General features: G+C 37.4%; 1 protein-coding gene across 1 annotated transcript in view; it reads left to right on the forward strand.

Moving 5' to 3' along the window:
• The window catches only part of CYLD (CYLD lysine 63 deubiquitinase), a 94099-nt gene extending 79600 nt beyond the window's left edge, over positions 1 to 14499 (forward strand). Inside the window, exons 10-16 of the mRNA XM_049786061.1 lie at positions 4100 to 4191; positions 4837 to 4903; positions 8082 to 8214; positions 9228 to 9336; positions 11011 to 11129; positions 11369 to 11585; positions 13439 to 14499. Of these exons, the coding sequence (XP_049642018.1) occupies positions 4100 to 4191; positions 4837 to 4903; positions 8082 to 8214; positions 9228 to 9336; positions 11011 to 11129; positions 11369 to 11585; positions 13439 to 13623 (922 nt within the window). The 3' untranslated portion in view covers positions 13624 to 14499. The remainder of the gene's footprint in view (positions 1 to 4099; positions 4192 to 4836; positions 4904 to 8081; positions 8215 to 9227; positions 9337 to 11010; positions 11130 to 11368; positions 11586 to 13438) is intronic.
• The last annotated feature ends 310 nt before the right edge of the window (positions 14500 to 14809 follow it).

The raw sequence follows: 14809 nt of genomic DNA on the forward strand, positions 1-14809 counted from the left end.
CTCTGGCTACTACCTATCATAAATCTTACATTTTCTTCCTCTCATTTACTTATTTGATCTTTTGTCACTTTGTTCTTGGTGATGAAGAATTAGAGAATTAAAATAGCAACTTACTTGTCTTCAATATCACTGATACCAGTTCTTTACGTGTTGAATTCTGTTTCAGTGGCCGCTTGTAGTATTTTTTAACTTCGTCAATTCCATTTGTATGGAATCTTTGAGACCTAGATCAGTTCATCTTTCAGTTGGTTGAATTTGTTTTCTAGTGTTTGCTTTATTTCCATAGGCATTGCATGGAGCATTGATTTAGGTTCTTCTCTGATGAGTCTTGAGGCTTTATTTGAACTCTATGATTTGCCAGGACTAATGCTCTGTCGGACAGAGCAGGTGAATTCTTTTGTTTGCCCATTGTTCTTTTTTTTTTTGTACTGCCAAAAGTATTTTTAATAAACTATAAATAACATAAATGTGTCATCTATTAAAATACAAATCTTGGGACCAGAGCAATAACACAGCCTGTATGCAGCCAAACCAGGTTTGATCCCGGCATTTTATATGGCCCCCTATCCTGCCAGAATCTGAGCGCAGAGCCAGGAGTAACCCATGAGAACTACTGGGTGTTTGCCCATTGTTCTTAAAGATTTGTGGGTACTGTAATTTGAGCTTCAAATTCCCAATTATGTGAGTTCTGAACTGTTTTGTTATTTTCAGCAAATGGCTATTCCTTATAATTTGTGCCTTTAAGTTATATTAATAATATACATAACATATACTATAGCATATATATTAATATATAGTCATTTCAGTGGTCTTGCAAGTAAATATCTAATGATCTAACCTGCAGAGAGGGTTATGGAGGTATTTGAGGTAGGATATATAAATCAACAATCCTTAGAGTTGGTCGGGTCAAAGGTGAAATTGTTACATGGACCCAGGGAGAGGTCACAGTGCAGGAGCAATGGTGCAGGAAAAGGGTCCGAGCCCTTGACAACCCTAAATGATGAAAGAGGCCGAGCATTGTAGATCCGTAAAGATGTTCAAGAGCTAGGCAGCAGAGGCTTCCTCGGGCCAGGGGACCCAGGGTGAGGTCAGGGCACAGGAGCAACCAGGGTCAGGAACTCGTTCTAAAAAATATTTTTTTAATATCTTTATTTAAACGTGATTACAAACATGTTTGTAGTTGGGTTTCAGTTATATAAAAGGACACCCTCCTTCACTAGTTTGACATTCCCACCATCAATGTCTCTTATCCCCTCCTCCACCACCCCCTGCCTGTATTCGAGACAGGCATTCTATTTCTCTCATTCACTACCATTGTCATGATAGTAGTCAATGTAGTTATTTCTCTAACTGAACTTTGTGTTAATAAGTAAAATTTGAAAATAGACAATAAGATTTTGATAAAAGTAATACTTCTTTTTTTCAATAAAAGATATTCTAACACATAATAAACATTGAGGTACTATATAACATGAGGAAAGTAAGAGAAGATAACTTTCTCCATTTATATTTTTTTCCTCAAATTATCTACTTTTGTTTTGAACCACAGTCAGGAGTGCTTAGGGGTTACTCCTGGTAGTCCTCAGGGGACCTTACGTTGTGTCAAGGATTGAACTGGTGTCAGGTGTGTTTATACCCTGCACTATCTCTTCTTAGAGGTGACAAAGATTGTATTTCTTAAAATGAGTCTTGATTTTCATATCAGTTATTTTATTTCATTTTACTATATTATTTCTTGGGGAATTTGAACCACATTCAGGCACTATTACTGGCTCTGTACTCAGGAATGTCCTCTAATGACAGTTGGGCATCATATTGGGTGTTGGGGATGGAACTGGGATAGGTCATTTGCAGGCAAGTACTAACTTAGCTTAAATACTATTTTTCCAGCTCAGACTTTAGTTATTAATTTTGGAGGGATGGGGCATACATATGAGTGGCTCTGCACTCAGGGATCACTCCTGGTGGTGCTGGGGAGCCCATATGAGATGCAGGGAATAGAACCCCCCAGTCAGCCCCATGCAAAGCAAGTGCCCTGCCTACTAACTTTATGCCTCTATGTCAATAATTTAAAAAGATAAACATTTTTAAACATACTGTTTCCCCTGTTTACTAGAACAAGAGAGATTAAATCCAAAACTCTTAAACATATTACTGCTCTTTTCTTTCCTTCTAAATATAGTAAGTCTATTAGTAAACCAAGTTATTTGGGTACTGTTGTTGAACCAGATGAGAAAATTGGTTAGCCAGATGTGGTCATCTCTCCAGTAGATAGCCTATGTCTGCTGGGTCTGCTGTCCTGTTGCAGTAAAGACTTTTGCTGACTACACCTCTGTAACATGACTTACCATTTGTTTGTTTGTTTGTTTGTTTTTGGGCCATACCTGGCGCTGCTCAGGGGTTAGTCCTGGCTGTTTGCTCAGAAATAGCTCCTGGCAGGCACAGGGGACCATATGGGACACCGGGATTCGAACCAACCACCTTAGGTCCTGGATCGGCTGCCTGCAAGGCAAACACCGCTGTGCTATCTCTCCGGGCCCGACTTACCTTTTTTTTTTTTAGTAACAGCAAAAGACTTAAATTTATTAGTAAAAATCATTTAAATAAATTCAAAAATATCCATACAATAAAATGCTATCTAATTAAGAAGAATGAAACATACATATACAGAATGAATACATATAAACTGCTGTCTATGATATATTAAGAGGAAAAAGCAAGGTACTAAATGTTTCTATGCATATCACTTACACAAACATTTTGGGTGATATCTAGAACAACTTTAGTTTTGCACATAGAAATGGGGGACTGAAAGGACAACAGGTATGTCTATATATCTGTTTGTATTACATGCATTTATTCACATCAAAACATTGTATTATTTTTCAGTACAATCCTAAAATTATTTAAAAGATTCATAGGTGACACAAATACTTTATAAAAATCTTTCTTCTTTTTTTTTGGTTTTTGGGTCACACCCGGCGGTGCTCAGGGGTTACTCCTGGCTGTCTGCTCAGAAATAGCTCCTGGCAGGCACGGGGGACCATATGGGACACTGGGATTCGAACCAACCACCTTTGGTCCTGGATCGGCTGCTTGCAAGGCAAACGCCGCTGTGCTATCTCTCCGGGCCTTATAAAAATCTTTCTTAACATTTAATTAAAAATGGCCTATTAGCCAGAGACTTCTCATTCAATCCTAGGCAAACATCCAGAAAATTATATTGTAGTGATCAAAGTAAATGACTGGGAAGAACTTGGCAGATTTTTGCAGCTGGAAGCCACATGAGAGACTTATTTTTTTGTAAAGTTCTTGGAGACAGAGATTCTGGTTTTTCATTCCCTTTACTCTGGTGTTCAGTGACTAATATTTGAGATCACCATAGAAGTCATAGGTGTTCAGTGTACACTGGCTGTGGAGAATTTATGAGTGAATGATAGACATATAAAAGGTAGACCTAGGGTTAGTTAGTTTTCTAATGCCCTCATGGAGCCTGTGATGGCTTCTCAAGTCTCTGAAGCTGATTTTTGGGAAGAATTCTATGGGGGAATCTGTGGTGATCTCCTAAATGCATCCTGTAGGCAAACAGTGATGAGAGGCATCACTTGGAGCTTGGCTCCTGGACTGTAGATTTCACTGGCTCATTTCCTTCTTTCTTTTCTTTTTTCTTTTTTCAATAATAATTTATTTACTTAAGCACCATGATTACAAACATGTTTGTAATTGAGACAGGCTCTTTTCTTATCTCCCCCTCCCTTCCTTCCTCCTTTCCTTCCTTTTGGTGGCAACTTTATTTTTGTGTTGAAAATACTCCCGCTCACCCAATACTGTATATTCTGTTATATAAAATAAATGCTTACATTTCTAAGCAAATGGTATTTAAAACAAGCTATCACAACTTAAAAATGAGTTTTCTTTATTATTAGTATATGACAAGATTTTTTAATTTTGTTTTTAGGGTATCAGGATCTGAGATAATTCTAGATTTTTAGAGCCTGTATTCGTAGAGCTGCTGGGGTTGTGTAAGAAATGTGTCACTATAGAAATGGGTTCATTTAGCAGGCCAGGATTAATCATCTATTCATTTTTATTAATACAGATATGGATATGTGTGTGCAACAAAAATTATGAAACTGAGGAAAATACTTGAAAAAGTTGAGGCTGCATCAGGGTTTACATCTGAAGAAAAAGGTGACTCTCTTCATAGTATATGCATTAAAGAATATTTGAGGGCCCTTTCTCAAATGTTTGAAATGTTTAAAATTGATCCTGTCATGGTGGTAAAGTATTATGTGCTGTCATTCACTTTTCCACCACTTAGTTTTTACTGTTACAAAAGGAGTTACCAAATGGTAATCTAGCATTAAATTTATGGCCAGATTCAGTGTTTTAATCTATCCTCAGCTGATGCACTTACTTAGATATTCAAGTCTTGACTTTGAATGTATAGGTAGCATATTTTAACTCTAATGTTTTGAGACTAATTATTTACCACATGTGAAATATTATACCTTTTCAAATGTAATAGTTATAACAAAATTGGAGCATTATTTTTTTTATATCCTTCCTTCTTATTTTTATAGGAAAACTTGAGAAATGTGCTTTTTTGGGGGGTGGGAGTGAGAAACAGTTTGGGATCATACCTGTGTAGTGCTCAGGGATCACTCCTGGTAGTGCTCCTGGTAGGATCTCTGTGGTGTTGGGATCAACTGGAAAACTGTGTTTAAGTGTTAAAATATGGCTTATGACATTGGATTCAGTATAGAGATATGACTAGAATAATTTGAAAATTTTGTCTTTTTGTCTAAAACTTACTTGGTGTTACTTTTCTCCTAGATCCTGAAGAATTCTTGAATATTCTGTTTCATCATATTTTAAGAGTAGAGCCTTTGTTAAAAATAAGGTAATGTTAAAATAGCTACAAAGTATTGAAAAAATCAAAAGTTCTCATTCCACTGCCATTTAATAGAAATAATTTTCTTAGTAATTATACTTTTATAATTATTATTTGTAATAAATATAATTAATTATAATATAATTACATATAAATGTTATATATTACACATAATATATATGATTAATATAATTTATTTATAATTAATTATAATAAGTTACTATTGTATTTGTGTATGGGTCTTAAATATGTTAGATTTCTGCAATGCAACTTAATTTTAATCATTGTTCACAAAGTACCATATAAAATAAATTGGATATAAATATTTTTCTTTAACTGTACAAATGTTACCAAAAACCAATTTTTTTTTTTTTTTGGTTTTTGGGTCACACCCGTCGGTGCTCAGGGGTTACTCCTGGCTGTCTGCTCAGAAATAGCTCCTGGCAGGCACAGGGGACCATATGGGACACCGGGATTCGAACCAACCACCTTTGGTCCTGGATTGGCCGCTTGCAAGGCAAACGCCGCTGTGCTATCTCTCCGGGCCCCCAAAAACCAATTTTATTACATAGTCATGCAAAATTTGTTTTTGGTTCTTGAGCCACACTCAGCAGTACTGGGTATTAGTTTTGGCTTTGTGTCCTGGGGATCATTCCAGTGGTGCTGAGTCTGGGACCAAATCCCTCTGAGCTGTTTCCCCACCCTAAAGCTGTATATGAGTTTTAAGATGCATTTTGCACTTTTTGTCTTTAGAAAAACTCATTTAATATTGTCTTACAAGTTGATGTAAATATTTTTGTAATTAAAATTAATGAACTATTTAAGAGAATCTTAGTCTAATTTAATTGAACTCTGCTAGAATACTCTTTTTATCTAGCCATCACTCAAAGAACTAATTTAGTCAAATTAGTCCTCTTGTTTCCAGTTTTGTAATTTGTTCTCCCCTCCTTCCCATCTGGAATGAAAACACTGAATCCAGTGTAAAGTTCTTAGTCATATTTGTAAATGGATGAACTTTACAGAAAGCTTGAATGTTCATACTATAACTGGATCTCTAGATATTTTAGCTTGGGTTGTCCTACTGAAATTTTTAGCTAGCATTCTATTTATTTCAATTATCTTCATTGATCATGAGCAAATAAGTACTTTTACTCATCTCTGTGTCTTTCATGATGCTGCTTGATGGCTGGAGTTGAGTTGTTGGATAAGATGAAAGGATAGACTGTATCACAATTATAATTGGAATTTTCCGCACGCCATATAAATGTTAACAATACATATTTATTATCTATTTAAATACTAAGAAAATAAAAAATTATTTAGAAGCAATTGTGAATCAAAAAGAATTTGTAATGTGGCTATATAGAAGATAACCAGGGCGAAATCAATAGCCTTTCTGTGTTTCTTGAAGCAAATATGAAGAGGAGAGAATTTCGTATTTTATGGAAGTCTGAAATATCAAAAATAAATTTATTGATCTTATTTTCAAAATTTTTCAGTGCTGAAAGGTGACTTGATAAGAAAGATTGTGACTATGTAGGACTCTTAAATAATTTAAAGAGTAATTTTTAGGAAAGAATTTGTATATAAGCAAGATTTTGAAACTTGGTGGGGTGGGGAGGAATTCAGTAAAGTATTTTAGAACTTTCTACATGATAAAATGAAATCACTGAAGCCTTTATTTTTAAGAATTCTATTATAAGCTATAAAGGCAAAGCAATAGGCATTAAAACAGTGTGATACTGGTTTAAAATTAGAAATACAGATCTATAGAACTGAATAGGAGCCCAGAAATAGAACCGACTATATGTCATATTGCATTATCTTAGATGTTACTATTCAAATACAAAGGAGGAAGGCTAGATATGCTCGATGCCCCAAGTAGGAAATCTGGCTGGCTGTTTAGAAGAAAATTCACTTTTGTTTCTTATCTTGGAATTCCATGTGATTAAAATGGTTGTCATTCAAAAAAAATAGGCCCAAACACCTATGGGCTACATTCCCAGTAATAGCAAGTATGTGTCATGCATTCCCAGTAATACCATAGAGCAATTCTAGTATAGGGGAAGGATAGTGATTGTTGAAGGGAATGAGGTCAGACACTTAGGAATAGAGCTCTGGATCTGAGTCACCTCTGAGGGCCCTTCTCCAGCCCAGTGCTCCATCACAGGAGATGGAAATTATTGTTAATTAGTCATGTCTAATCTCTCCCTGTCATGAGCCTCTTTTTCTGGATGAGAATCAGTGGATGCATGCAATCAAGAGATAGTGAACAGTCTGAGAGTGTAAAATATCCTTAAACTACTGACAAGATAAAGAATTAGGTTCCTATGGAGAACAAATGCTGATTTGGTTTTTCAAATTTCAATAAACAAAAATAAGCTTTCCAGAAATGAAATTTTACATATATTATTTATATCAGGAAACAGGCATCCCACGGTATCCAGTATGTATTGTTAATGAGAAAATTAATTTTTTAGGAGCTGTAAAGCAAATAGTAATGCATTCGAGAGACAAAGAGTTGGCAGATAATAGTGGCTAAATTTCAGTTGCCATTCTAGAAGGGAAAGGGGTGGGGGAGTGAAAGAAGGAAGAAGAGAAAGGGAAGGAGAAGAGAAAAGAGAGACAGAGAGACAGAGAAAGTAAAGCAAAGGAGTATCACTTGGAAGATAATAATTGAAGTTTTTTTCTTAAAAATTCAACATACTTAAATTCACAGAGTAACGATGCATAGAGTTCTTGAGAGAGAGGCCCAGAATTAAAGTTGAAGAAATCCTGCTCTAGATAGTCTTTCAAGGTCTGTCCACACCAGTCAGTCACAGGAGAATATCTTTTCCCATTTCAATATTAAACACTTGCTGATTTCCAGATTTGGGCAATAAAGTTGAACCACGTGATTTCAGTTTTTTGTACTGTTATTTACAAGGGCTTCTTAATTGCATATGTGATTATACTGCATTTTCGTGATCACTAAAGGAGCGCTTCAGTATGAAAGATAAAACAAGAAATCTTTTTAATGTCTTATGCATATATATATTTACACACATACATATATATAAAATGATTGTCTTTAATTCTATTCTATCTAGAATTTCATCATCAATTTTCATAGCTTTAACTTCTACTGGGTCATTTTTATTTAAGCATTTCATCATAAATCTTAAAAGTTTTGTCCTGTATGTTTTAGATCAGCAGGCCAAAAAGTACAAGATTGTTACTTCTACCAAATTTTTATGGAAAAAAATGAGAAGGTTGGAGTCCCTACAATTCAGCAGTTGTTAGAATGGTCATTTATCAACAGTAACCTGAAATTTGCAGAGGTTGGTGACTATTACTTATTGTATCTTATATGAAGTCCCTGGCATTTACCAATATTAGTAGATTGAAAAACTATTATTTTTAACCCAAGGATTATAGTTGGAAACACAGTGTTAACAAAATATATTTTAAAAGTGAAGTATTTCAAGTTTGATCTTGAAGAAGATGTCTTATAATTAAAGAAAAGGATAATTTTTGGATTTTTGGACTAATGATGTCAAGCCACTATGTAATTGGAAAACTTTTAATAAGTTTGAAGCAAAGAACATTTATGTTTTTCTAATGTATTTTAAAATAGAACCTATAACAAAATGTTTCACATTTTACTAAAGCATGTTAGTTATCCATATATATTTTTAAAATAATGTTCACTTTTCTATCTTCGACAGAAGACAAAATAACTTTACTTACAATGGCTGGATAGAACAAGTGATATAAATTGCTCTTTTTTTTCCTCATCACTGATATCTTCACAATGTTACAAGCCACAGTTGTGGCTTTTTAAAAATGTATTCATATCTAATGGAATATTCTAGGAAAATCTTAACAGTTACCATTCATTTTTATTGAATTATAAGGAACAGTGAATGGACTTGAGTGATTAAGTTTTTTTATTTTCTTATTTTGTTTTGGGGCCACACCTGGCAATATACAAGGGTTATTCCTGGTTCTGTACTCAAGAATTACTCTTGGTGGGGCTCAGGGCACCATATTATGCTAGGGATTGAACAAGGGTTGGCTATGTGCAAGTCAAATGCTCTACCCACTGTACTATTTCTCCAGCCTCTGACAACAGTTTCTCGTGTGTGTGCATGTGTTGTGTGTGTGTTTATGTGTATATACACTTGGTACCTGCCTTCACATTTCACTGCCAGGCATGGATTCTGTTTTACCGACCCAACTTGTTGGTGGTCAGTTTAATTTGATAGACATGTCAACTTCAGTTTCACAGGAAGACATTTTTCCCCCAGCAATTGGACTCTAAAATATAATGTTTTAATATTTTTGTCTTTAGGCACCATCGTGTCTGATCATTCAGATGCCTCGATTTGGAAAAGACTTTAAACTCTTCAAAAAAATTTTTCCTTCTCTGGAATTAAATATAACCGATTTACTTGAAGACAGTAAGTATAATACCAGTTCATGTGTTATTTTTTAGAAGTAGACTATTAGGTTATTCTTGACAACTATGAGTAAAAGCCTTACAGCAGGCAATTTTTCTAAAAGGCAGTTGAATATCTGGAGAGTCTAGTGAGAGTCAGTCATTCATTTAAGTACTAGGCTTTATCTTGAGAAATCAGAGATGCAAATGTTAATGCAATGTTCACCTTACGTGAAAATGTATATTGTCACACGAATAAGAAATCAGACTCTGGGCCCGGAGAGATAGCACAGCGGCGTTTGCCTTGCAATCAGCCGACCCAGGACCTAAGGTGGTTGGTTCGAAGCCCGGTGTCCCATATGGTCCCCCGTGCCTGCCAGGAGCTATTTCTGAACAGACAGCCAGGAGTAACCCCTGAGCACCGCCGGGTGTGGCTCAAAAACCAAAAAAAAAAAAAAAAAAAAAAAAAGAAATCAGATTCTGCCTCTCTGGGCTCTTAAATGAATAATGCTGTATGTATGCACAGACACTGCCCTTTCGCAACTCGTGTCCAGAGTTTAGTGTGTCTGAAAGTTCCTGAGGTGGTGCCAGAAATCAGCAGATAGGAAACCTAATTACAATCATATTTGTAATCAAGATGTTTAAAGATATTATAAAATAAAGAAATTAACTACTTTGGTGCTGATGATACTTTGTCTCAAAGACAATAACAGTAATCCTAAAATATTTTTCCATTCTTCACTTACAAAAATTACTGTTTTGGTCCCAAACTTGGTAGTGTTCAGAGTTTACTTCTGACATTGTGCTTTCAGAATCACTTCATTTGGGCTCAGGAGACTATATAGGAGGCTGGGGGATTGAACGGGATTGACTGTGTGCAAGGAAAGCACCCTCCTTAATGCACTATTTTTTTGGACTATTTTAAAATTTTGACAATAAAAATAGTAACTAAAAAAAATCAGCATATAGGAACTTATGGGAGAAAATGTACCATTAGGGCTGACAGTGGTTGCCTCTTATGAATGAAAACTGCCACTATGTTCAGTTTCCTTCTATGTACTACCCTATACTTTTTGGTATCTTTATTAGTGTACCCTTCTAGTTGAGTGAAAATGCCTTTAAAGTGACTGGGAACAGGTGCTACAGAAATGACTTGGTGGTCTCTGGAGCACCTTTTTGCATGTACGAGTCCCAGGTTTGATTCCTGTCACCTCTGGTCTCTTGTTCTCTGCCAGAAGTAGCCCTGACTACAGAGCTAGGAGAAGCCTTTGAACACAACTTGTGGCCCCCTAAAACAAAACAAAATGGAGTTTAAGGGGACAGGGAACATTTACATTGAATGTTTGTGGAAACATTCCTAGCAGTGTTCAGAACTTACTCCTGAAGCTCTGTGCTCAGTGATCTCTCCTGGCAATATTCATTATTTTTAAAGCTGATCATTTCTTTTCAAACATTTTTTAATGAAAAGAAAAAGGGGGGGCGGAGAGATAGCATGGAGGTAGGGCGTTTGCCTTTCATGCAGAAGGTCATCAGGTTCAAATCCTGGCATCCCGTGTGGTCCCCCGAGCCTGCCAGGAGTGATTTCTGAGCATAGAGCCAGGAGTAACCCCTGAGCACTGCTGGGTGTGACCCAAAAACAAAAAACAAAACAAAAAGCACAACTCTAAAGGCCCCTAAGTCCCCCTCTTTGTTTCAGCCCCCAGGCAGTGTCGGGTGTGCGGTGGGCTTGCCATGTACGAGTGCAGAGAATGCTATGATGATCCTGACATCTCAGCTGGGAAAATCAAGCAGTTTTGTAAGACCTGCAACAATCAAGTAAGTTTGACTTTGATGCTTCAGAATTGTACTCTTGGGAAGCAGGCCACTGCTTGGAAACATTGCAGATGTAGGATAGTTTTAAAAAATCATAAATGGAAAACTGAGTCATGAAGTGCTTCTGCCACTTCAGGCAACTCAAAGGACACTATCTGTAAAGTACTCAGTGTTGTCACCTAGAGGCGGAAGAGCCATTTGGAACACGCGCTCACTGAGAACATTCTCTTGCTTCCTCACAGGTGCACCTTCATCCCAAGCGGCTGAATCATAAATATAACCCTGTGTCGCTTCCTAAGGATCTGCCTGATTGGGACTGGAGACACGGCTGCATCCCCTGTCAGAAGATGGAGCTGTTTGCAGTTCTCTGCATAGAGACAAGCCACTATGTGGCTTTTGTGAAGTATGGGAAGGACGACTCAGCCTGGCTCTTCTTCGACAGCATGGCTGATCGGGATGGTAGTTTTCAACCTTTCTCTACATGTGGTATTTGCGTCTGCCATGGGATAGTTCATAGCAAGATAAACCTGAGGAAAAAAGTGTTTTGGTAGAAAACCCTTTCAGGAACATCTTGGGGCCACAGTGTGACATTCCTAAAATCATTAGCAATCCTCCTGCTAGACTAAAGGCACAATATTGTGTGATGTTTGAATATGCACCTGTTCCTTTTGGAAGAAACGGTTCCTAAAATGCTTCCCTGATGGTGCAGAGGTTTTATTTTCAGTTCTGTCTCCTGCTTTCTGACTGTGTTCTTCTGTTCATGCCATTTATGGAGTGCAAATGTGCTAAGCTTTCTGCCAAGTGCATGAAGTTATTATCTCCAAATCCTTGTGTGATGGGACTCATTCACATCTTCCTGTTATTAAAGCAGAGTTTGGAGATAACTCAGGTCATATAGCTTGTGTTTAAGTTAGTCTTTTTGACCTTGGTGTTTATGTCTTGTTTGTTCTGGGGGTGGCATACATCCCATGTGGTCCTGGGGTATCGTGCAGTTCTGGGGATTAAACGCAGGACTCCCATATGCAAAGCATGTGCTCCAGCCTTTTGAGCCATCTTCCCAGCTGTGTTTTTTAAATAAAATTTTTATTTTATTCATAGTGGCTTACATATTGTTCACTGTAATATTTTAGGTACATATTAACATTGAATCAGGGGAATTCCCATCACCGATTGTCCTCCCTCCATCTCCATTCCCTTCCTACCTCCCATATCCTCCACCCTCAACCTCGGGGCTGCTTGGATGAGTGGTCCCCTCTGTGCCTAGCTTGCTACTTAGTGATTTTACAGCTGTTTGGTCATGTTTTGTTTTTTTTTAATTGTGGCAAACCATATTGCATTCCAAATGAAAAACCTGAAGAATAGAAGTTAATCTTTTCTTTGGGAAAACAAGCCTATTCTTCATATCATGGCTTCTTCCCAAAATGAAACTGTCCCTCAACCTCCAGGCCTTTGTTCAAGGTATCAGGGATTCATGTGTGTTTCTGGGATGAAATGTTTGTCTAACGTTCTACCCATATGGAGGCTTCAGGTTAGGATTAGTCTGTGGAAGGCTGTGAGCATGACTTTCACATTCCTCTAATCTTCTTACATACCCTTTGCTTTCAGCCACTCCCTTACATATCAGCTGCCAGGGTCTTCTGGGTGATCTATCGATTCTCTATTCCCCCTGCATTCTTCACTTTTTCAACAGAGGTCCAGCTTCAACCAAGGTTCTCAGTGCTGCCTCATGTCTCAGATACTTGAGGAAGAGAGCACAGCCTAAAGTTTCTTCCAGAAATATGTCCTTGTCCCAGTTAATATTGGCATTAAACAGTATTGCGCAGAAGCATCGTGAGTTCTGCTGTTTAGAAAAAGCAGGAGCTTTTCCTGAATTCCTCGAAACAATGCTACCATCTCTTCTCTTAGCTAAATAGTCTGTCATACCTTGCTGAAGTGGCACCAATAAGGTTTGTGATCCGAGAAAATACAATAGGATTTGCTGTATGTACTTTGCCCCCTGGTGAAAATTATAGGGGAAGGGAGAGGAGAGAGGAAGGAGGGAGGGAGGGAGAGAGAGAAAGAGGAGGAAGGAGGGAGGAAGGAAAGGAAGGAAAGAGGGAGAGAGGGAAGGAAGGAAGCAAGGAAGGAAGGAAGGTAAAAGAGAATGTGTTGCACTGGTTTTATTCACGATTGACTTCAGAATTGTTTTCAGAATTCAGGTATGAAAATGAAACTTAGCTTTAACTAAAAACTGTTGTCTCTAACATTGCTTTGGCTAGCCAGAGGATCTAGAACTTTCCTTGCCCTAAAAAGAGCACTTCCTTTTTCCACAGGTGGTCAGAACGGCTTCAACATTCCTCAAGTGACACCCTGCCCCGAAATTGGAGAGTACTTGAAAATGTCTCTGGAGGAATTGCATTCCTTGGACTCCAGAAGGATCCAAGGCTGTGCACGAAGACTCCTGTGTGACGCATACATGTGCATGTACCAGAGCCCAACCATGAGCCTGTACAAGTGACAGGTGTCCAACGAGCACAGACTGGGCACAGAGGTCTTCAGTGGCATTCTACGCGAGCTGGCAGTTTTGTTTCGCGTCCATTGCCGGCAATGGATGTCTGTGTGGTGATGATCCTCGGAAAAGGATTTGTGTTTAAATACAAATTGCTTTTGTGTTACTGAAGTATTTAATAAGAAGCATTTTGCACTCTAGAAAGTACGTTTTGTGTTGGTTTTTTAAGAAGTCTAAATGAAGTTATTAATACCTGAAGCTTTAAGTTAAATGCATTGATCATAAGATATTTTTGGAAGCATAAAAAATTTAATTGTGACCGTTGAAAACCTCTTTTAGTCCATTGAGAATGTAAATAAATGTGTCTTCTTTATGGACCAGGATTATGAAATCATTTTTCCTTTGTAGATAACAATTGCCTTGAGGAAGTAATATTTTGATTTTATGAAGAGTATACTTTTAATCTAATTATTAAAGTCATTATCAGGTTTGATTTGTAAATTTTTCCCTGTATAGAATTGATTCCTGCATGTCAGCAGTCTGCTGAGTTCCAATGTTTCTGCAGTAGCGGTCAGAGAAGTATTGCAATTATTTCAATGGTGGTGTTTTCTATTTGTTCTGGTTTCAAGACAGATGAATGCTTTTTGTCACAGAATGCCCAATTTTGATGTCATTTTCCTGGGGGGGGGGGAGAGCAGTTTTTAGCACTGAAGCTCTTCATCTGTGGAGGTAACTGTCAACTCACAGGCATTTGGGTTTCAAAGGTCTTTAACTTGTTTCTGGAAGAGGAAGCAAGAAAAATTTTTATGAGGTTTGGGCAATAGGTATAGTTTATTTCTACATAACATATAAACCTTAAGAAAATAAATTTGGCATGTGGAATTACTCAGTAAAATATCTTTGAAGCAATAACATGAGCCCCTAAACCTCTAGGACTTTAAATACCATTGTGCAGAAATAACTGAGCATCTGAAACTGCTCAGTCCACTTAGTTTCACCTGAGATCATGACAGTTGCCAACTACCTTTCATGGAAGTGTTAGCAGCAGCTTCAGCCTCCTCTGGACTAGATGTGTACGAAGTGGGCATGCTCTTAGCTGGTCCCCATGGTGTGTCTAGAGCAAACGCAAATGCTATAGTGTAGATTTCCCATAGATAGAAGTGTGCTGTGTCTAATGTGATCCCCAAATGTGTCT

This window comes from Suncus etruscus, chromosome 14 (assembly GCF_024139225.1).
Source record: "Suncus etruscus isolate mSunEtr1 chromosome 14, mSunEtr1.pri.cur, whole genome shotgun sequence".
NCBI lineage: Eukaryota > Metazoa > Chordata > Mammalia > Eulipotyphla > Soricidae > Suncus > Suncus etruscus.